The sequence below is a fragment of the Haliotis rufescens genome, unplaced genomic scaffold, assembly GCF_023055435.1.
Source record: "Haliotis rufescens isolate VD_foot unplaced genomic scaffold, xgHalRufe1.0.p SCAF_1, whole genome shotgun sequence".
Lineage (NCBI taxonomy): Eukaryota > Metazoa > Mollusca > Gastropoda > Lepetellida > Haliotidae > Haliotis > Haliotis rufescens.
This window is the reverse complement of record NW_025963779.1, coordinates 21875413-21900927: the sequence shown is the minus strand read 5'-3', so window position 1 is coordinate 21900927 and position 25515 is coordinate 21875413. Positions and strand designations below refer to the sequence as shown.

The 25515-nt window shown below is 40.0% G+C and overlaps 1 protein-coding gene across 3 annotated transcripts in view; it reads right to left on the bottom strand.

The window, feature by feature from the left end:
• LOC124114592 (calmodulin-A-like) overlaps window positions 1–10231 on the bottom strand; it is a 56920-nt gene extending 46689 nt beyond the window's left edge. The window contains exons 1-2 of one of the 3 annotated variants that reach the window (XM_046475233.2): window positions 10167–10231; window positions 7243–7359 (exon numbers count right to left, since the gene is read on the bottom strand). In XM_046475233.2, the coding sequence (XP_046331189.1) occupies window positions 7243–7332 (90 nt within the window). In that variant the 5' untranslated portion in view covers window positions 7333–7359; window positions 10167–10231. Of the gene's footprint in view, window positions 1–7242; window positions 7482–10166 lie in introns of those variants that run through there. The other 2 variants (XM_048393225.1, XM_046475235.2) reach the window with 2 other exon arrangements.
• Window positions 10232–25515: the final 15284 nt, after the last annotated feature.

Below are 25515 nucleotides of genomic sequence, written 5' to 3'. Positions count from 1 at the left end.
GGCTTGCACTATAAAACCGGCACACACACACACACTACAAAAAAAACAATAAAAGCACGCACAGGTTCGTTGCCATATAGGTGCAATAATCTCGAACATAAATCTCGTTAAATAACAGCGACAAAGTCTTTCCATATTCATAAGAAATCTCCACCAAAACCAGAGTCCATTGAACGATTCTGAGTACAGCACATGCATATGAATAATTATCAAATAGTGATGACACCAGGTGTTCGGGAAAGGTGAGCCTATACTGCCACACCGTAGGCACCCATCACAAACACATATTAAGCCAAGTCAAGTGTTCACCTGAAAAAAAAGCACGGGAACATATGGGACAAGTCAAAATAGATGCTGATCCGTCAAATTTGGAAATGTCCTTCACGTCTTCCATGCAACCTTTTGAACACCTTACTGAGCCCTTGAATGTTATAAACTTGATCAAACAACATTTTACAAGAGTCGTATGACGCTCTTTGAAATCTTGGTAGAAAGAAGAAGTGTTCGATTATTCCGCAAAAGTTGTGAAATTCAGACACCAAGTGCTGGAGATGCATGAATATTACTCGATATGAAGGGAAAAATGACTATTGGAAAGTTGAAGTCAACCCTCTTGTCATACAGTCTTGTGGAGAGTGTCTTGTCATTCTGAATCTTTATGCACAGGTCTAAATACCCCTATTTCACCTCACCTATTGGAGACGCGATGGACAATCACAACATATTCTACACACAGGGATTTCCAGAGACCTTTCTGGGAAGCGTGCCATTATTAGGACTACAACTGCCAGATATTTCAGGTCATATGCCATGAAGTAACGCTAATGTTATAATCTAATTATCAATGTATAAGAATTAGCAAACACGAAATAACTAATAACCTTCCCCCATAGGTAGGTTTCACTGATCATGTGTCAGGCACCTTTTGGTTTCTGGCAATTTTCAAAACTATTCAAATGATATGAACTTATTGTAAAGTGTGTGCGTATATTTACGCCGTTTGAGTTCGCTTTGTAAAACACATGATACGACTCGTGAGATGGCGGCGGGTGAGTGACAGCTACCTCCACGTGGTGATTGTAGAGACCATTATGGCCGCAGCGCTACAGTGTTATTCTTCACTACACCATTCTCTGTGTTGTGAACTATTGACACATAAAAATAATCTCAACGAACACTTCATCCAATTTCTGCGGCAGACTATGGACAAAGTTATTGACATCTGCATAAACATGGGTCTCCTGACAAAATATGAAAGGACTTAATGCAGAGTATTGTTAGGTATTGACGTAATTCGTGAACCGGTACAAATGCAATTCCCTTCTATCGTGTGTTGTCCCGTTCATGAATCTCCACTCTAAACAAATTCAGGAAGCTTGTCGTTAGATACAATCGGAAACAGGTATTCCGTCCTGAATATAGAACAGTTGGAATCATTAAAACATTGAAGTTAATATTTTTTATGACGCAAGAAAACAGCTGACATAATGATCATTACCCGCGATGGGACATTATTTGAGAGTCCAAGAGCTCAAAGGATTCGTTCTTTACGCCGAAAAAGGTCCTGGTTCAATTCCTCACATGGATAAATTATGTGAAGCATTTCATCTGTGTCCCTCTTTGTGATATTGCTCAACTACAGTAAACCACGGTTATAACGAACACGCTTATAACGAACTGACGGATATAACGAACTTACTTTTTTGGTCCCGACTATTTGCTGAAGTTATGCTGTACATATGCTTATAACGAACTACGGTTATAAGAAACCTAAATTAGTAGTCCCTTTGAGTACGTTATAACCGTAGTTTACTATATTCCTAAAATCAGCGTGAAACCGGACTATTAGAAATGAGGATTAATTGAACGCTGAAATGACATACAGTGACACCTCAAATCAGTTGTTCTGACTAATGTTATACGTTTATAGGTTACTCTAGGCTGCTAAAGGTGTGGAGTTTTACCCATTCTTTCATCCCTGGTTTCCCTAGCCTAAATTCGATCATCGACAGGCCGTCTGGATGTAACTAGCGTCATACTGACTATGGCGCAAAATAACAATCATTCTCGTCAGGCCTCACAATTTGATTAGTGTCTGACGACTACACCGACCAGCGAAACATATCTACGGTTGTAAACATGTTGTACTCTGGTTTTATTGATCTGCCCATTCTGTGGTTCATGCTGAAGATGTGCTGATGTTTTATTGTCACGAAGCTGTTTCTGTCCAATTATATGCATGTATGTCATTGTTTTGAAAGACATCACTGTCTGTTGTCCGTCACAAACTACCTCTTATTTCTCGTCGATGATCGTTTGATTATTTATGATGGGTAATGCTTTAGGTGGAGACTGTAGCTCTCTCTTTATTGCAGTTGTTCCACGAAATTGGTACAACTATAGAGTTATGTTGTTTAGGGAAAGGATAAATACTAAGAATGACTTCATTATACGTCTTTATGTTCTCATAAATTATGTATTTGTTTTCAGACACATCAATAAAGTAGGCACGTTAGAGGAGCGGACGGCCGTGGAACATACGTTCAGTAGCTATATATGTATTTTGTTTGACATTTCGTAACATGGATGACTGACAGAAGGATCACATGCAAAGAGAGTATATGACTGGGTTATAGTGTCACAGTTACGGCAACCTTGACCTTGTCACCAAGTGATTGACAGCATGAGCAAAGATCCCAGGTCATACACTAACCATCTGAAAACTAGGTGTTTACGAGGTACGAAGTGTGGTTGAAAAGTTCTGAGCCTCACGCAGAAAGACTTGACCTAAAGACATTAAAATGATATTTTCAACATAATCACCATCCACATTGATACACTTTTTGACGAAGTTGGTGGGATTTTATTCCAGTGGTGGGATTTTTTTTCGTAGAAGGCCTTCTCCTGCGACTATGCTTGTCGTAAGAGGCGACTAACGGGATCGGGTGGTCAGGCTCGCTGACTTGGTTGATACATGTCATCGATCCAAATTGCGTAGATTGATGCTCATGATATTAATCACTGGATTGTCTGGGCCAGGCTCGATTATTTACAGACCGTCCTCATATAGCTGGAATATTGCTGAGTGCGGCGTTAAACAACAAACCAACCAACCAAGCCTTCTCCTGGCTGTCCAACACGTTAATAAATCGTCATCGTTGGGGTCGAACTGGGTAAGGTTACAGCTTTCTTCATGTTTTGGACCAGATGGAAGTCTGACGAAGCCAGATAAGGAGTCCATGGCTTCACTCTTGGATTGTAGCCATGACTCACTGGCGTATTGTCCTGATGGAAGAGCACATTTTTCTCAGTTTCACACGTCTCGTAGTCTTTATTTCATCCCGTAATCAAAAGTGCAGCATAATATGCTCTGTTTATTTCTGGCCCTTTGGACAAAAGTCCACCATGATGACAACCTGTCATTCTTGGGCATCCCAGAACACAGAGGCCAGATGATGGGCCAGTTTTTGTCATTTATGGTCGCGGTTTTGTTGATTCATCCAGTCACAAATCGTAACAGGAGCCTGTCTTGGTCAGTTTTAAACAGAGATAGATTATAATGAGACATATTGTGCCTGGTGTGTTTTTAATCAGACGTTTTGAAACCAAACGACCTGATACTTTCTTCATTTCCACAGTTCCTGTGATAAAGGAATGTACTCACTCTTGGGAAATGCCCACTGAACTAGCAATATGACGCTCAGTCATTCACCGGTCATCGCCATATCATGGATTCTCTGGATAATTTCTGGTGTTGCTGCCGTGACATGCCTTCCAAGACGGGGGTCGTATTATTCCCCGCCACGCTTAAACACTCCTGTATTCAGGGCAGAGAAAGGTGCACGCTTTCCTTGTGCTGTATTCATATCTCCATGAATGGCTTTTAGTGTTAAGCCCTTTTCCCGCAAATACTTGGTCCCATTCCTCATTTTTTTCCTTTTTCCAAAGATCACAGACCCCTGCTTATTTTAATAACTTTAAATAGCGAAACAATCGGCGACTTTTGTGGATGTATCGCCATGACATCAGGCAATAGTTTTCACTATTACACGATTCCTTCTATGTGAAGCTCGGAGCTGATCTATCGGCTGGGGACATATTGTGCCATTGAATCTCATCCTTTAATGCCAAAAACGTTCACCGTTATAAGAAACAAGTTGCGTTCTTTTGGCCTCTGTTCCGGACGTGAAGCCATCCGTCCACGTCATAGGAAAGCTTGTTTGCAATGGCAGCAATGTCAACGTTGGAATCAATGTTGGTGGTGGTAGTCCTGTTATTAAGTGAAAGCAGATTGTAACTTTCGTTCTACTATGGTCGTGGAGCGCGTTTACAGACGGCACGTGTTTTGAGGATGCTGCTGAAGTGAAGCAAACTCGATTTGGTGGTGGTGGTGGTGGTGGTGGTGGCGCAGGAGACGCTCACTCTTTAACTATTCGACGGTGATTGGTGAACACATGCTTATGATAAAGTCGGAATCGTAGAGGTGTCTTGCGATTATGAACCGATTTTGTCGCTTTTGTTCCCATAATAATATAGAGCGGCATTGCAGCTACTGCAAGGACACAGTTACACGTTCCTGTTGCCGATGTTGCCGTTGTTGTTGTTGCCACTGACTTGTGGCGGGTGCTACCGGTAGGGCAGGGCATGTTTACTCTTTTTGCGAACACCTGGTATCATTACTTATTTTTCAGTAATCCATTGATATTTTTCACGCTAGTTTGCCTTTCACGCCCAATTAAATCTGTTTCGGGAGATAGCTAAAGACTAATTATTCTCTGGTGATGACGTTTTATATTTTGTCGACACGCAGGCATACGCAGGATGAAATCTCTTGCTTGCTCTCCTAACTTTCTATTAAACTTGTCTGGAATGATTCTGGACATCGAGTTAACAGAAGCCAACCTGTATCGTCTGACCCAAGGGCTCTAATCCGACATACCTAAGGATGTCATCATGAACCACGTGAGGAGTTTTATGTCAAGGTTCACCGATGGGATCAGAAAAAGGGATGATTACAAAAGACAACGCCTAACGTTTGACAGCAGCAGTTTATGTGAACATGCTAAAATAGGGTACCCTTTTGAACTGTTCCAATCACAGGCTCCCGACTGAGTTTTGTTTGTTTGTTGGTTTGTTTTTTAACGCCGAACTCAGCAATATTCCAGCTATTTGACGGCGGTCTGTAAATAATCCAATCTGGACCAGACAATCCAGTGATGGATATCATGAGCATCGATCCACGCAACTCGGAAACCATCAACCAAGTCAACGATCCTGACCACCGGATCCCGTTAGTCGCCTCTTACGACAAGCAGTCCCGACTGAGTGTGTCATTTGAAATAAAACACGATGCATTCATTTTCAGCCAATCTATTATGTTTAGAAATTGCCTTTAATGTCCGATATGGCACAAGTGACAAATTAATCGTTGCGCTGACTATATATCATAGTTGTAGCATACACTAGTATGCCATGTACCTTTCAGTTGTTTGTCATTAGGAGGACGAGGCTTTGATATAATATCGTTGGTATAAAAGATGGGGCTGTTATACATGTATTAGTCAAAAGTCTTGCTTCAGAGGGACAAGACTCTGACATGAGCAATGTTGGGAACTTTAACGGACGAGGCTATCTAAGTGACAATGTTTATATTCATGAGACTCAAATATATGACACCTACATCTATCGTATCTAAGGACAAATTCCATGTGTCACAATTTCAGAAAAATATGACTATTTGACGTCATGATGAGCAGGAAATTGAAATATGATATTAATGGATGTTATGCTGTCTCATGGCAACTATTGATGCGTGACTATATGCGCGGTTTAGTCAATAATGTTAGTTTTCTTCAAACAAATGACAGGATGTAAATACCGTCTCTAAGTAATTACATAACACAGTGGTGTATCGACCTACATGTTGGCTTGTTTCGGTGGGCGATGAAACTCTTCCTAGCGTCAATGTGTTAAGCTGTGTGGGAATATCAGAAAGCAAATTTAACAGCTGATCAAGTTCACTTATTGTGTCAATCCCACACGTTTATTTATTACGTTGCGAGCTTGGATCGCATTCGCGCCGTTAATGATATTTCCGCAATGTTTTAAAGCTGTAAGTTTCTGACACTCCCTTATTCTCTTGAGAACCGACATCAATTTTATCTCAACTTCCGGGCAAAAGAAAGTATGCACTTAAAAACTGGATTTTACAAAAAATGACAAACTTTACTAGGCTTCTAAAACACATCTGTAATATCCGTAGCAAATACATCACCATCGGAAAAAAAACATTTCTTGTTTGTTTCGTGTTTAGCCACAATCAAACATGGATATATACTTTCTTATGCCCTGCGGTGTATGACATATATATTCATGTTAAAGTCTGTACACAGTTCGGTGTATATGTCGTTTTGTAAAAAATACAGTTTCCTATAGTCTCGCGCAACGAACTATTCCACAGAAAATATAATATCAGTACATTGCTGAAAGTAATATATCACAATGTATACCCCAGCCGCGCAAATAAATACATATATGAAGAGTAAAAACAATTATTTGAACTTGACAAAATTACAAGTGAGGTTGTTTTGAGCATTTCAAAAAGCATGAACAAAAAATGAACTATGTGAAATTTAACGTATTCGTAACGCAAAGCTGTACTCAGGAATCATAGCGGAATTACAATATTGACACGAAGGTTCGGATATGCTTATTGTAAAATTATGTATCAAATAATAAAACGTCTCAGGAACATTTTCAAAGTTGTAAAATGAAAATAACAACATAGTCATGCTCCTAATCCGATCCCCTTGGAAATCCAAATTAAACCCATGGATATTAATCTCGAAGGACTCTGAAGACATATAAGGGAATACATCATGGTATGAGAGTGTCGTGGTCACAACTGATGCTATACTTTCTGATCAAGGAACCTATCTTATCTCAGTATAGCGTGCTGTATACTACTCAAAAGAAATTAAGAACCACATGCCAATGACATATTATCTGTAGTAATGTGAAAGAATCGGGTGTTCCTTAGCTTCGTATTAAGTACTACACTTAGGGACCTCAAAACTCGAAAATATAAAAGGATTCTTTGATTAAATATGTTAAACTTAGCAATGCTCCTTGTGAAGTACTAAGTGCGGACAGATTCCAGAATTGTCACATCACGTTAAATAAAGATCCAATGTTCATTTAATGTGACTTTATCTTAGATATAGATGGGTATGTTGTACTTACAACCTGTTTCACGTGAGCTTTCTCCGCCTCTCTCGCGTGTTCACGCCCGGCACGTGCAATACCTGCACACGCACTTCGACCGAAAGGCATCAGAGTTGACTAGTACACCACGGCGATCTGAAGACAGAGATGACAGGTTTCACGCTAACCATACATTGATTTCAAATGCCGATCCTAAGCATATAGTCTCTCCAGCAGATCGACCCCTCAAACAGACAGGCCTGCCAATATATAGATCTTCAAAGTCGATTCACTCTGTTACACAAATTCATTTTTAAACACCCGGATGCCGATTGTTGAACTAACAAAGACAATTCTGGAATTGAAACAGAAGGAGACACGTTATTGTTAGGAATAGGCAAGCCATTTAGGCCTCAAGGGACGTGAGCCTTGTTTGTGCGTAAACAAGAGAACTTCGTGTGGATGGTAGGCACAGTGGCCTCATGATTTTATAATGTTACTGAAACAATACCCGCGCCTCCCCGGGTGGCTTGTTGCTGTTAGATGCAAAAATATATTGATTTCTTGGAGTTGAACACCGAGAATTGGCTTTGTTACGCCGTAAAAAAATGATCTCTCTCCTTCGTGGGTCACCTGTTTCATTAACTCAAAAGTTGATGTTTTACTAGGTCGTACACAATGACTTCACTCGAACTATATATATAGTTTCATTGTAAATTATGTATGCGAATGCAGTGTATAGTTTCTATATGTGATGACGTCTTGCATTTGGACATGTACGATCAGGTATTAGTAGTTGTCCCTCCTGACTACTTCACCACCATACGTCAGCCTCCGTGGTCTAGTTGTAGAGCGTCTGCCCGGAAAGCGTGAGGTCGGTGGTTCGAACCCCGGTCGCGTCATACCAAAAGTCGTTAAAAGCTGGTACTTTTTTTTACCTGCCTGGCGTTGGCATTAAGGGGATAAAACAAGGACTGGTCGGCTCGGAGTCAGTACACTGTGTCTGAGTGGGGTATCCGTGTAAAACTGCAGCATGGTATCTCAGTGCGCTTTCACTATTAAACCGACATTTGTACGGACAAGTACAAGCTGTCTCTGACATACACTCTCACACGCGTGCATGCAGATCGCTATATCAGTGCAACAGTCTTGAACGCAACGGAAACCCCATTTCACCTCCCCCGTGTCCTGCATCACCATACACATGGCTGTAGTCATACGTTAACCCCTGATAATGTACACATTGACATACAGTGTATATATACATGTCATCCCATCTAACAGCCAATACTTTCGTTAAGAAATAGTTCGTATAAAAAATATTAATTACATTATTTGTGTCGTGTTTTTTCACGAGAGTTGTCCTTTCATTTATTCTTAAAATCCAATTGCGAATATCACCATAGTGACTAGTATCGATCTTTAATTATTTTAGTCTCGGAAAAACATTACAGATATAAACTTGTCTTCTCGTAATCATAACACAAATTTGTCATAAATAATCATTTAGCAAATCACATTGTTTCTATTCTACGCAGGAAGAAGCAGGAAGTGTTTTTTTTACAGTGGTCGATTCGTGTGTTCAGACAAGACACTTAAGACCGTTAAAATCCTTGGATACTGTTTTGAGAAGATATACAAAACATGATGGTATGTGCAGACGTCAATACTGACTGTGCCTCATTGTTGTATTTACGTGAAAACATTATAGAACGGTACGCCTTTGTCACGATGCAAGAGTGATTATTTGAATGCTATCATCGCTATTTTCAACATAAAATTCAAAGATGCAAATCTTTATATAGCTGAATAGGACGAGAAAAAAATCGCTTGACAAAATTAACCCAGATGTGAATTAATTTAATTGTCTTCAAAGTAAACACTATCATCATGGTGACGGTTGTACACACATCCGTATCACTTGTCAAACATCTCCGTACAATAACGCTCTGGCAAGACACGAACCGTTGATAAGTTGCAATGACATTCTCTATTCCCAAGCTTCACATCTTACCAACCAATTAACAGAACACATTTTTTAGTCCCAGGTAGTTTTTTTTTAGCTCATTCATTTTCTCGCTTTTAGCGTCCCTTTTGACATTTCAATACCCGCTTTAGCACCTTAAATATCCATTTCTCAGGAGACAAGTATGGTTCTCCATATGAACTGTTTGACGTAGATACTTCCACATTGATTACTTCGTCATTTTTTTAAAAATCACCCAGTATGTTTAATGCAATAGTGAAACTTTAAGTACGTCATCGATCCTATTTCGCCGTGTGGCAACTGTTCCTCGGGGAATATGAAGACTCCGTGAACACAGTAAATGCCATACGGTTGTTTGTTCCAGTATTTCTTTCATGTGACATGTTATGCTACCTTACATCCATAGACATATGGACAAAACTTCATATAAATAAATGTAAATTTCTTCAAAAACAGATATACAGAATACTATTATAATGTCGGCTCATTGAGCACCGTTGTAGAGTATAGGATCTACCCCAGCATGATAGTTATATAAAGGTAGATAAAGTTAACTGTCGCATAGAAAAAATAAAACAAGGACTTGACGTCCATAATTTAATTCAGTGTTCTAGTTTCTAAATGCCACTTACAGATGTTGCAAAGGAACTGTCAAATACAACCTCTTTCGACAATATATAAATGTTTTCATTTTTCCATTCCCTAACCACTTTCTAAACTAAGCAAATATATCATCACCGGACTGCAAAGTCCACGAGGCAAGTATTTAAGCAACAGCCTATTCAACATCATTGTAACGTATTACAAGCAAACAAATAGTGAAAATATGAAGCTCCCTGTGACAATTTCCAGTACAATAACTACTGATACCAATTGAAGGTGTGAACTAAGAAATCAAAACAAGTTGGATTCTATTACTGAATCGTTATCTCACACATACTGACATAAATCCGCGCTCATTAGTGATACACCTTACCTGCATAGTCTTCAGGAGTGCAAGTGTCAAGCACCAGTCTTGCATACACCAGCCTATAACACTCTGTTCGATTAAAGGCGCTGATACTGGGGCTATTGATCTGGGGGAATTAATAGGAACAGAAATGAAACCCTTTATCGTGCCCTACACTTCTGTGTAATACAGATCACTTACTTAAGCCTATCCCAGGCTTAATAAGGTACATTTGGGCTGCCCGTGGCATGTGCCCCACGTGTCTGTCTACTGCTATATGGAGTAAAGGTGGTTCAATGTGCATGGATATAGGTCTGAATTCAAAGAACATATTTTGAAAATGTAGTCTTTAGAAGATACGTGCTATCACAACGCCATCAAGCTGATGTCCTAGTGTGGCCATTCACCACACATCAGGATTGATTAACAGAGAACACGTCATAGCCAATATATATATTGTTTTTAGATTCTTTGAAATGCAAATAACTTATGTAGTTATGTTCCGATCGATTTATGTCGTGTTACTGGCCATCACTATCACTCAGAACACCTAGCCATAAACTTTAGTACAATTAGTTATATAAAGCTATCGACATCAGTTTTAACTCACTATTATCCGATACTGTTATACAAACTCTTCCCTCAACCCTACTCTATCCTTCTCTATCCTGTTGTAATGATATATGGTGTATCTGATACAACACACACACACACACACACACACACACACACACACACACACACACACACACACACACACACACACACACACACACACACACACACACACACACACCACCCCCACACACCCCTCCCCTATCCTTCTATACTGGTGTATTGAGTATCTCTCTCGATTTTCCACTTTTATGTTGTTATTCTTGGAGTCTACGCATTGTAGAAACAACCTATTTTTGTCAGCTATATGGGGTTGCTTCATTAATTACACACGAGTTATTCAAAGAATTGTCTAAATACAGACACTCCACTTACGTGTCCTCTGTGCCAGGGTCTATTTTTGAATGAGAAGAACTTGATACTGGTTCAAAGTGTTTGTAAAATACCTCCTCAGAGTGTAAATTGGCTGTGACGGCAAGTCAAACATGAGTTTTAGTGACTCTAGACTTAGGCTGTATTTGGCAATATTCCAGTCAAAGAAAAGAAATAATGAAAGAAATTAATTTTTAGTTTCTCTCAGAACACAAATATAAACTAAGCTGGATCACGGCGGGGAATGGATAACGAACTCAACTTCTTTATGTTGGGAATGGAACCCGCTGTAAATACAAACGACAAAACCCTTTCCATATTTACAAAAAAGATCTTTGCTGGATAGAGTCCGTTGTGAGATTCCGAGTATATCACGAGCACGTGTTTATGAATCAATATCAAATAGTGATGATACCAGATGTTTGCGAAACATTTAGCGTATCCTGCCCCACAGGTGGCATCCGTCACAAACACATGCAAAGGCAAGTCAGTTGTTCACCTGACAAAACACGGGAACATACGGTACAAGTCAAAATAGGGAATTGCATCGGAACAAAATGTAATTGTGACGATACCAGGTGTTCCCGAAAAGGATGATGTATCCTACTTTACCATTGACACTTATCACAAACACATTCAAAGGCAAGTGAAGTTTTCATCTTAAAACAACACGGGATCATATGATACAATATATATAAAACGTCAGGGCGTATCCTGCACCACACGGGGTGTTCCAGATTTGTTGAGCGTCTCCTGCACCACATAGGGTGTTCCCGATTAGTTGAGCGTCTCCTGAACCACATGGGGTGTTCCCGAATAGGTGAACGTCTCCTGCACCACATGGGGTGTTCCCGATTAGGTGAACTGGGGTGTTCCCGAATATGTGAGCGTCTCCTGCACCACATGGGGTGTTCCCGATTAGTTGAGCGTCTCCTGAACCGCATGGGGTGTTCCCGAATAGGTGAACGTCTCCTGCACCACATGGGGTGTTCCCGAATATGTGAGCATCTCCTGCACCACATGGGGTGTTCCCGAATAGGTGAGCAGCTCCTGCACCACACGGGGTGTTCCAGATTTGTTGAGCGTCTCCTGCACCACATGGGGTGTTCCCGATTAGTTGAGCGTCTCCTGAACCGCATGGGGTGTTCCCGAATAGGTGAACGTCTCCTGCACCACATGGGATGTTCCCGATTAGATGCACGTCTCCTGCACCACATGGGGTGTTCCCGAATATGTGAGCATCTCCTGCACCACATGGGGTGTTCTCGAATAGGTGAGCATCTCCTGAACCACACGGGGTGTTCCCGAATAGGTGAGCGTATCCTGCAACGCATTGGGTGTTCCCGAATAGGTGAGCATCTCCTGCACCACATGGGGTGTTCCCGAATAGGTGGGCGTATCCTGCACCAGAGGGGGTTTTCCTGAATAGGTGAGCATCCTCTGCACCACATGGGGTGTTCCCGATTAGGTGAGCGTCTCCTGAACCACATGGGATGTTCCCGAATAGGTGGGCGTATCCTGCACCACATGGGGTGTTCAAGAATAGATGAGCGTCTCCTGCACCACGTGGGGTGTTCCCGAATAGGTGAACGTCTCCTGAACCACACGGGGTGTTCGCGAATAGGTGGGCGTATCCTGCACCACACGGGGTGTTCCCGAATACGTGAGCGTCTCCTGCACCACATGGGGTGTTCAAGATAAGGTGAGCCTTTCCTGCACCACATGGGGCTTTCCCGAGTAGGTGAACGGCTCGTGCACCGCATGGGGTGTTCCCAAATAGGTGGGCGTATCCTGCACCACATGGGGTGTTCCCGAATAGATGAGCATCTCCTGCACCACAAGGGGTGTTCCCGAATAGGTGAGCGTCTCCTGAACCACATGGGGTATTCCCGAATAGGTGAACGTCTCCTGCACCACATGGGGTGTTCCCGAATAGGTGAGCGTCTCCTGCACCACATGGGGTGTTCCCGAATAGGTGAACGTCTCCTGCACCACATGGGGTGTTCCCGAATAGGTGAGCATCTCCTGCACCACATGGGGTGTTCCCGAATAGGTGAGCGTCTCCTGAACCACTACCAAACTCTTGAGGGCGCCGTCGGCTTTTGGTTGGCTTAGTGATAAATAAAAGCGAAAATAAACATTCCATATTATAAATAAATGTTAAAAAGAATTTGATTATCTTGCAAAATCTCCGATTATGACTATGTCATAAGCATGTGTTCATTAATTTCTATCAAATAGTAATGACACCAGTTTTTCGCAAAAAGATGAAATAGAAATATGAAATCTCTGCTAAAAGTACGATTCCGTCTGCATCATTAGAATTTATTCATATATCACTATCAAATTGTGACGATACCAGGTGTTCCCGAAAAGGATGATGTATCCTACTTTACCGTTGACACTTATCACAAACACATTCAAAGGCAAGTGAAGTTTTCATCTTAAAACAACACGGGATCATATGATACAATATATATATAAAACGTCAGTGCATGTGAATAACCAGTCTTGATTATTTGCCGTAAAGGGCCTTTAGCTGTGAAAATGATATAAATGGATGGTATCAAGCACGATAAGCATGTTCTGCCTATGATACAAGTCAAATTAAGGAATTGCATCAGACATAAACTAATTTTGGTCATAGATGCGACAAATTTTGAAATATCCTCCACATGTCTACATTGAAAACTTCTTGCCAAAATGCCCGAAGCCCAGCATTTCACAAATTGTTCTTTCAGTAAAATTCAGATGACATTTGCTTTCATTTTGGACAAATTGTCCTGAATTTAGTGTGACAAATGCCCCATGGATCAAGGAATTCGGGTTGTCGTGTGGAAACTGATGGGCAGGGTGCAAGTATCAATATTCTGACGGATTATAACTTGCTTCTTTTCTGAGGTTCCAATATGAGAGTTGTCAGGGACAGTATAGGTTTTATCTTATTCTGGTTTTTCTTTTTCAGTTTGTGTATTCTACCAAAGACAACACCAAGCACTGCCTCTACCCACTCCGAAAGATATTCAATAGGTTCATTTTCTGTTTTTGCCCATTTTATGGCAAACACTTCTACAGCATCCATCATTAGATTTTAAATTTGTGATTCATATTTGAATAATTCTCGCAGGTTTATTGTGTCAACAAAAGAGAAGACTATGAGACCATCTGGTTGGAAGCGGTATTGGTATGGAGAGTCTTAGCAGCCACATGTTACACGACATGGCCTGTCCACGACCAAGTCCACGACCTGCAACACCTTCCTATGTCTGAGGTGAGCTGAGGTGAGGTGAGGTGAGGTGAGGTGAGGTGAGATGAGATGAGATGAGATGAGATGAGATGAGATGAGATGAGATGAGATGAGATGAGATGAGATGAGATGAGATGAGGTGAGATGAGGTGAGGTGAGGTGAGGTGAGGTGAGGTAAAATGGGGTTTAACGTCGTGTTCGAGATTATTGCACTTGTACAGTGACGTGCATGAGCCTGTGTGTGTGGCTGCTTGACTAGTCAGGCCTAATGCTGATTTTATAGTGCTAGCCCACTGAGATACCATGCCGCAGTTTAACACGAATACCCAAGAATACCCAACACAGTCAACTGACTCCGAACAAGTTAACAAGTACCATACTTTAACATCTATTTGGTATGACGCGGCCGGGGATCGAACCCCCGACCTACCGCTCGCCGGGCAAAGACGCTCAACCACTGGATCACGGAAATAAATCGTGTTCGTACAGGAAAATTTAACTTTTGGTAGGTCCTGAAATGTTTAATATTGTGGGACATTTTGGAAACAAATTTCAAATTCAGGAGCATCCGGTCTTTTTCTAATCTACTATGGCTAGGTTTGACCATTTTCAAACTGATTTCAAGAACAGATCTCTTAGGAAGATACTGTGGGGTTTTCAATTTGTAAATCCATCCATCAGTAAAACCTATTGAAGTCGTTTGATTTCTTACAACGACTCAGTATAATTTCTTGCTTTGAGTAGTTCCTACAATGGTTGTTGAAGGAAGAGCAACGATATCAGTGCTGCGATGTCGTCTTTGAGATGCAGGAAAAAACGTAATGAATTGACGTTGGCAGTTCATTAGTTAGAAAGACTGTCAACGTGTTTTTCTTACATCATTCAACATTGTTGTACGCAACAGTCGAATCCAATTATTTTCTCTGGGCATCCTGAAAGGTCGACTGCATTTAAGGCAATGTGATGAATGGTCTGTTTGCTGTATTATCCTTACTTGGTCAACTGATGCCTCCCCACAGCTCAGAGGTCTATGGCGCCATACTATCTGTGCAGTTTGGCATTGTTTAACCATATAGTACTAAGGACGTATCGACACAATGGACTAACATCACTCCGCTTGTATCGAACTACGGATATATCAATACGAAGTTGTGTTTATGTGTAGACATACTCTTTAGTATTCCATGGTACAATTTTAGCAAAATAATAAACACTAACACATGTGAAGGATTTTTTTAAAATGTGTTTTATTCCGTTATGTGTGAGGTATTGATAGTAGTCATGGAGTAAGAATCCAAACTCTTAATCTAAGATCAAGCTTTTTGTGCATTTCTGTCAACCTTTGTTGTTGATCATCTCACTAAATAATATTGAGTTTCATTCTAAATCCATAACACCAAACCATCGTAATTGTTCGCAATCATATCAGATACCGCACTCCTAATCTCAAGACTACGCTATCTGTATGTTCAATGCTTTGTTTAATTCACGACCTAGAGCGGGATCTCTGAAAAGCTAATCTTGAAGAGACAGCGACGTGGACTTCTAATAAATATTTCCCCATCCTCAAGTCAATTAGGTAGGACCTATGTTTGCTCCGGGAGAATAGCGGGCTGAACTCCCCGCCACTAAGTCAGGCTCATGTCCCGGCCGTTCGACCAGTCCTGCAACCACTTTTGAAATAATCCCCACGGAGGGTAACAAAATATATTTGTCATCACATAGGACATATTTAACATCGTGGATCAGATAATGGAAGTCCCACGCCAGACAGAGCTGGTGTGATCCTTCGTCGACTGCTTCTGACATGAAACTGGCAGAGAGACGCAGTTTCAGCCCTCGGGGAAATACCCCCTGTATGTCTTATTACCATTATGTTGAAATTTAAATGATAAAACGTAAAGTTAAAGTACTTTTTAACCTAATAACATGACTATTGATTTTCACCAAGCTGTAGATTTTATTGGATATTATCTTACGTGTAGCAATTTTTAAACACATTTGCGTTTATCTCAATATCAGTTAGTGGATTAAAGGTTTTACGTTAGACCTCCTCGGCACGAATACACATGAGATCGATATGTTTAATGTGTAATTATTTTTTGTAAGTGATAAAGTGTTGTTTTACGGCGCAGGTGACTATATTTCAGCTATATCTCTGCGACCTGTATATAATCGAGTCTCGACCAGGCCAACCAGTGACTGACAGCATGAGTAACGACCAATGCGATCGCTGTATGATGACAGGCATTCTGCAAGGTGACCGACCTTGACCACCCGAGTCGCCACCTATACCAGCAATGGAGACATGCGGCCAAGTTTTAACCCTTGTTCCGTTAAGGCGTAGTAATGATATCGAACATTTGAACTAGTGAGTGAGTTGAGTTTAACAGCGCGTACACAGTATACCGATCATGTCAAAGTATTATATAACGGACACTATATGGAATATGCATATGAACATTATATGACAAAAACATGTCTTCAGGTACAACTGTGGTGCAATGGCAAGGCTTTTGCAGTACCAGGGGAGTTGTGGCGGGTCTTCAAAGCTTTATCTGTTTCTGTAGCTGATGTCTATGTGGGTCGCTGACCGAAATCCCCCCGGTGTTATATCTGTTATACCTCTCTGACATCTTACAGGCTGGTACCTAAGGAAAACACAACACAACTGACTCAAACGCCAAGACACTTTACTCCCCGTAACGTGGCTGTCTCAACGGAATACATACGACTACTAGTGACGTAATAGTATAACGTAATTACTTATCGCAACATGACGTCAAAACATGACGTCAGAACATGACGTCAACTCCTGGCCACTAAGTGACCTTGACCTTAACAATGTATAAATGAGCCATGTGGTTCATCAATTAAGTCGGACATAGCACTCGGGTCTCTGTGGGACTGGGAGGCAGTAGAGGGCGGAACGGCGTGGACCAAATCTTATAATTGATCTCCCTGAAGTTGAAAGCACTGACATACTACCTTTATCAAAGTGACAAAGTGATTGATTATATGGCTTTATTTCGGCGATCGCTAAAGTGAGCGAAGTTCTGGAAAAAACTCCAAGGCTGGATATTTTTCGTATTTTGTGTAGCAAAGAGCCGCAAGATATCAAATATTTGTAGTAGTAGTAGTATTTCTGTTGTTTAACGCCGCACTCAGAAATGTTCCTGCAATATGACGCAGCCTTAAATACGCGAATCGGGACCATGCAAGGCAGTTATTAATATTGTGAACAATCATTCACGTCGTCGGCACGCAATCAACCAAGTCACCGAGCCAGACCATCCGATCCATTTTGTCACCTATTTCACCCAGCACGAGTTAAAGTGAATCGAAACCCAGAATACCCACGGGGATTTTGTCAGTGTCCACAATGTAATGTATCCATAAATGATATTGTATGAATGTTCTATCATACTCGTACATTAAAGGATTTTATTTGTCCAAACTACTATGACTTTTGAAATGACTTACAAGCCCGATTCTAGATTCTCAGAAACCATGCATCCCACACCTCGAGACAACGATGCCATTGTCATCATACAAACGTAAACCTTTTATTAAAACATTTTGTCTTTGGACACACCTTTCCTCCATCTCTTGACAACGATGCCATTGTCATCATACAAACGTAACCCTAGACTAACATTTAGTCTCTGAATTGAACATATCGTACATAAAAGAACAGTTGTTCAGTTATCTTAATAAATATAATAAAAAGGAGCCCAGTGACTCTCTTCATTTTCCTGATACTGCAGTGATCTAGACTTGCCAAACATTATAGACACAAATATATATCAAAAATAGCCCATGCAAGTCTATAATGTTTGGCAAGTCTAGATCACTGCAGTATCTGAAAATGAAGAGAGTCACTGGGCTCCTTTTTATTATATTTTTATTAAGATAACTGAACAACTGTTTTTTTATGTACGATATGTTCAATTCAGAGACTAAATGTTAGTCTATCTTTGGACACACCTTTCCTCCATCTCTTGACAACGATGCCATTGTCATCATACAAACGTAAACCTTTTATTACAACAATTTGTCTTTGGACACACCTTTCCTCCATCTCTTGACAACGATGCCATTGTCATCATATGCACGTGTTCACAATAGATGGTCATCTATTCTTCGCTGCTGAGGTTAGTTAATCAATGCTAGCGTCATTGTGATGAATGTACAATCAGTAAATTGATTAGCTATATACATTTAAACAATGAGTCATTCCTTTTGTAAATATCAGCGACAACACCATCCCCTTATTCATAAGCAATCTCTGCTAAAAGCAGAGTCTATTGTACAATTCCGACTATATCATAAGTATGTGTTTATGAATCACTATCACATAATGCTCTCTGTAGGTAGAACAGTGCCAATCGAAGTTGGTTTGTTTATGATTGTATACGTTGTGTGGTATAGCAGACCAGTATAATGCATTCAATAAAGCGCCTATGAAGCAATAGCAAATATTGTGTGACGCGATAACTCTTATCTAATATGTGCAAGAGCTTGAATCAAGGATATACACACTTATTCTGTTCAGCCGTACATGTATGATCGGTTGTGCAGCATCATAAAAATACAAATGAACACAACACAGTACTGTTGAAATTACATATATGGACAAATAAATCTATAAAACGAACGAAGGGGGTTGAATTTGTTTTTATATTTCCATTCCATTATACATATATATGTATATTAATATGGAATTATCAAAACAAATTTTGTGTGAGTGTGTGTGTGTGTGTGTGTCTCTGTGTGTGTGTGTGTGTGTGTGTGTCTGTGTGTGTGTGTCTGTGTGTGTCTAAGTGTGTCTGTGTGTGTAACTTGATGTGTAATTGTTTTGTTCTAATTGTTTTCAGTCTAATAACGTGTTGAAAACGTTTGAATTTTTGTATTAAAATCCAATTTTAAAGTGTAAACTCTTTTTTGACCGGCAGTGTAGCATGCGATAATATGATGCCAGACCATTGATCTTCATCCTAGATAACAAAGATGACAGTACAAATTTTAAACCAAAGTTGAGCCACAGAAAAGGGGAGTTATAAGCCGATGGCACTTTCACATCATCAAACCCTTTCAATGGAAATCGAATTGAGACATTTATTGATGACATGATGGCATTTATGTAATTTGTACTTATTTTATTGAATCGTACATTCGTAGTTAAGCAGGTTATGTTAGCGTAATACTAACATGAAATATTGTTGTCTTATGCTTCATTAACTGCGCTTATAATGCCTGATATGGATATTATATGATACTGTCCACCCTAACTTGTACGTCTAATGGGTTTATCTCATTACAGAAATCCTGTCAATTTCACCTTTTCATTCATCATCGATTCTTTGGGCGGTGTGCTTATTAAATGCAGAGATGCAGAAAGGCTAAACTTCCACTGGGAATCATGAAAACAATGCCTATATTTGTTGTGTCACGAAGATAGATCGGCTTTTTGTAAGCTCATTGCAATGCTTTGGGATTTTGATTTATATGTTTCACTGAAATAATAGACCAATTGATTGGTTCAACTATCATTGACTCGAGTTTTGAAGACTCGGTAAAATCCATCACCAGTTTAGAGAAGTCACGCAACAGGCTTACGTGATCTATTTAAATCAGAGTTTCAAAACGAGAGGAATGTGTATAAATGCTAATCTCAATCAGTAGAAGTGTCTTTTTATGTATATAGCAATGTCGCTATCGGTAAATACCAAAGGTGAAAAACATCTGTTGCACTGAAAGTATTAGTTTAGTATCTTGCCTTATCTATTTGTAATATTTTTTACACAAATTCGGAAAAGTATCATTTGTATATTGCCGAGTTACATGTAGTTATAAATAGAAATGTATCCATGTGAGATAAAAATGTAATTCCGGCAATGTACAGTCAGATCTAAACTACCCACGTTAATATTGAACACAAATCAGCTGATGTAACCTTTACATTTGCAAAAAGATGGAATAATTTGTTTTCTAATTTAAATTCTTTCACATCAAGACGTATGAATAATATAGAAATTATGTATAAATATACATTAAATTAAGATAGCCGTTATAATCGTAAATCTAGGGAAAGCAATCAGTGGAGACAGATGGCAGATCCCTGGAATTATTGTAGAAAGTTCAATGGAGGTTTTGTCGGGATCAATGTGGATAAAGTGAACATCTGTTTAACTGAGGCCTCAGAGTAAATGAACATACATGTATGGTTTACAGGTGTCCTTGAGCACACGAGGAGTAAATGAACATATATTTTAATTGTCTTTTCGTGCCCACGAGGGCTGAATGAACGTATGTTTTTCTTGTCTTCTCGCGTACAAAGGGTCAAATGGGCACATGTTTTACTGGTCTCCTTGTTCACACAAGAACAAATGACCATATGTTTACTTGTCCTCTCGTTCACACAAGAGCGAATTGAGCACATTTTGAATGTGTCTTCTTTAACCCACAAGGGCAAATGGCCATATGTTTTAGTTGTCTTTTCGTGCTCACAAGGGCTAAATGAACATATGTTTTGCTACTCTTCTTGTGCAAACGATGACTAAAGGAATATATGCTTTACTTTATGTTTTCTCGTGCACACAAGAGGTAAATGAACATTCTTGTGTTCTCGTGCATACATGTGGTAAAATATATGATTTAATAATCGCCTCCTATATTTTCGTGCATTAACTGACTAATGGAACATGTTTTGCTAGCCTCCTCGTGCGCAAAAAGGGGTAATTGAACATACGTTTTACTAGTGTTTTCGTGCATACAAGGACTAATCGAAAGTGTTTTACTAGCCTCCTCGTGCACATATGGGCTAAATGGACACATAGTTTACTGGTGTTCTCGTGTATCGACAGAGTTAAGCTATCGCATCTTTCCCGGAGACCTCGTGTTTGTGAAACAAATGCAAGGTCAGGGCTATCACGGGCAATATATTTGCATAGCGAAAAATAGCCAATTGATGACATGATAATGACTGTGAATTAAGTCATTGTGTGTTTCAATCGGAAGAATACCCAGTCCTGATTGTATGTGCATTAATATATTCCCATAACACACTAGCATGCATTTTGTATTCAGACCAGGTCCAAATGCAATATTGACTTGTAATTCTATTGTTTGCATTAAATCCAGAAATAGACATCCCTATTGGCTTTCTCACCAGCTCAAACATGGATTCATAGAAAAACGTGTCCTAGCATGGCAAACACCTTGAATGTATTTAACACATATTTGAGTGTCAAATAAGACGAGTGTCAGGTTGCCGATGTTTTATCTGACATATCACTCAGTGCATCAATATCGCCACATATGGGGAGGGTATTACCAGTGTTCTATGTCTCAACTTGTAGGACTCTAGACTGTAGACTTCCCACATTACACCAGTCTTGATGTCACTTCACTGGCTGCCAGCTGAGGCCAGAACTAATTCTCTACTTCACATATAAGTGTCAGTCTGACCTAGCACCAATTTATTTGGTCAACCTGCTGGACAAGCACCAGAGAGCACCTTTTGTTAATTCCACACTACAAATTCACAAGTTATGGAATGAAAGCTCCCAAGCCCAAAATTGTGGAACGAATTACCTCTGAGGATAAAACTATCTCCACTTTGGACATGTTCAAATCTCAGTTAAAAACTAATTATATACATATTATACTAAAACAATGCAGCAAAGAGGGTTTGGGTGACACAGTCAGGCTGGTTAGGTTCATCATCAGCTCAGGGCCTTGTCCCCTCTACGCGCAGCCCAGACAGCGAATGGGACTTCTCCTAGACTAGCCTAGCGCTCCTAGAACCAATCCAGAACTTTACGGAGAATGTGAAGACCATCCAACACTGCAGCCTTCTGCATTATCCGGATTGTCAGAAGGGAGGTACCAAACCTGAGGCACCTAGAACAATCGAGAGTCGGATAAATTGGTACTTTGGATACAAGCGTGACATTTCGAAAGCGACGTCTGCATATTTGCCATGCTTTTCCCGGATCGGGTCAATCACATTAGTGTGAAAGGGGACAGAACATTCAAGGACATATATCATTTCATTTGATTTATCAAAAAGAACAAGATCATGTTCCTTGGGCCTATTCCCCTAAAAACTATTATTGATAATTTTCCATGATGCCATTTACTTATTCTCGGTCGTAACATCAATGGACCTGTGCGTCGAAACCACAAGCACGGCGAAGACGGTAATAAAGGGATCGAGGCACTCCATCATGTCGCTTAAGCTGAGCATCCACTGACAATGTGTTGGACAGTTTCATTAAATGTATTGCATATTCTACATTCCATATTTACATTTTGATACCAAATCACACGGTTTCGAGTGGGAAGTGACTGGTCCTGAGCAGCAAACAAAACGCCTTCTGTTTCACTTTTCAGGCCAGCCGACTTTATCCAAGCGAAGGAATCTGCAAGGTTTCGGATCTTCTCAACACACTAATATAAACTTGATACCGTGTTCGTTCAGATAGCTTATCCTTGAAAAACTGGGCCGATTTGATATGGCACTTCGCTTAGTTGACACACATATCTGTATCATCCAGCAAGACAGAACCATCAACAAAATCAACATTGACATTGGGATTATGTCCCACATCCTTGGCACCTTTAAGAAAAATGTGGAATGCCTTGTTTTCATCATGAATCTTGACATGCTTCACGAGAGGATCATCAGACAAATAAATGTGTGCAAGAGTGCACAATACAATTCTAACATGAACAGCCTTTACGTTAATCAAACAACACCCTCCCATTATAATTGGTAAATATAAGCAATGGAGGGAAGAGTGAGGGTGGTGGGATGTATTTCGTCCGGTCAACAACAGCAAAAGAACAAGAACGGGTACAGCAAAGGCATTTGTGGCTTTGACTTTATTGCGAGCGTTCAGCTCTGAACTCCAGATTTTCTTAAGTCTTTATTTGTACTCTGCCCTAAGTATTTCCTTGATATGGACATTCTGGAGTTTGTCTCTAAGTACGTACAGGCCTGACCTTCCATGAGATGGTTAATAACTCCTCCTCCAAGTAAACTGACTGATCCTCCCTCTTCTACCTTCCCACGTTTCAGATAAAGAATGTTGCATTTGTCGAGTCTAAGAGTCATATCATTTGAAAAGGATTCGACAAGGAAGATCTGTTTTTTTCTAGTTTGCATTCATCTTCGGCAATAAGTTCAAGGTCATCCATGTAAAGGAGGTGAGTAATGGGTGTGGTGGATCTGTGCTGAGGAGGTCCAATATGTTAAGCTTCCTATTTGCTAGCGAAAAGCTTAGGATTTCGTGACAACAGAAAGGCAAAGAACAAAACGATTTGCCCTGAAATATTCCTCTTCCAATAGAAATGGGTTTTTCGAAGTCACAACCTGCCCCTGCAAATACATCTCAAGTTGAGTTGACCATCAATTCATCTATGACTTGAGTAAAACAAAAATAGTCGCTAGGGAGGTCAATACATTTCAATGACTTCAAAATCTATTCGTGAGCTACAGAATCATAAGCTTTTCGGTAGTCTATCGAACACATTGGGAGATTACATTGGTAAGTTTTAGCCTCTTCAAGGACATTTTTCTGAACATGCAATTGGTCCTTACAACCCCAACATCCCTCCCTGGCTCCCTCCTGCTCCATGTAAATAATGTCATTGGAAGAGCAGTGTGATGACAAGATCTGGAAGACACCCTGTAAGTATTTTGTATTGTGTATTCAGACAAGTGATAGGGCGGGGGGTTTGGGGGATCAGTCAAATCACCTTTCTTTGAGAGAAGTATTGTTCGACCATTGCACAACGAAGGCGTTACATCCCCTGTATCCACAAGAGAATTTAAACAGTGAAGTAATGGTTTCCAAAACCGATTTCAAATACCATCGAATACCACGGCCATGTCGCCGTTTTAGATTTGGACCTTTTAATTACATTTTTCAGCCAATCAGGTGTAATGAATGGTGACCTTATTTTTCATGTACACTATCATTGTAATCCTCTACCCATGGTTCCTCAAGGTTACAGTTGCCGGGTATAGACCACAACTGGAATCCATGGAGGGTCTTGTCCCGTCGCTACCATTGGTTGCATTTAATTGCCTGTAAAATTGTTTTTCATTCGATTTGAACAGTTTCTTTTTTTTTATGAATTTATTTTTCTTGTCCAAATCTTTAACTTCGCCTTCAGATAATCAAGAATTTGATTTCGAATTTTGTTGTCTTTTATTTCGTTTTTAATATTTTCCAATTGATTTTGGCGTTTTAACATTGATTGTCCTGAGGAACGTAATTTCAAGCAAAGTTCTATACAGGATAAATATTTCCTTGTTTCATTTAGTTTTATTTGAAACCGGGTTTTCTTTTGATGGCTCCCTTCCTCTCATTCATCAAATCGATTATAATAAAATTATATCACTTATATACTTATATTTCTGCCACTGAAGATGGTTAGATCTTTTTTTACTGGCATTTACTGTTTAGAAGCTAAAAAAAATGGAAGAAGAATGATTTTGCATGATAAATTTGATCTTACCCCGTGTTTAGTACTGTTACTGTGCGGTGTCAGGCAACACGCACATAGCTGTTGATGCACATTGTGTGAGTGGCGGGTGCTACAGGCAGGGCATGGCATGATTTCTCGCCCAGTGTCATCATTGATTTTCAGTGATCCATTCATATAATCTTCCCCGCTATTTGCCTTTTTCGCCCAGTTGGATCCGTTCCGGATAATCGAGTGTAAATTCTCTGGCGTTCTATGTCTATATATATATATTCTAATAACCAACATATCAGGACTCGGAGTTAATATATTTGATATCAAAATACACTCAAATGAGATTCTTCATATACACGAGGAAGCCACGTTTACCAACAAGCTTGTCTGTTTACACGTAAACCACAGAAACCTTGAATTCATGATTAAATTATATTTGCTATACTTTGAAAACAGTTATTGAATTGCTAATGGATCTTATAACTAAATATAGTTACATCTTTCAATCATGCTTCCAAAGATTTGTTGTCTTTATAGATTATTACAATTGCAGTTACATGAAACACCACAAGTAGCTTTAATGTGTACACGTTATTCCAAGCAAGGCAGCTCTCTGGACAAGTAATATCGGGTACTCCTAAAACTCTGTTC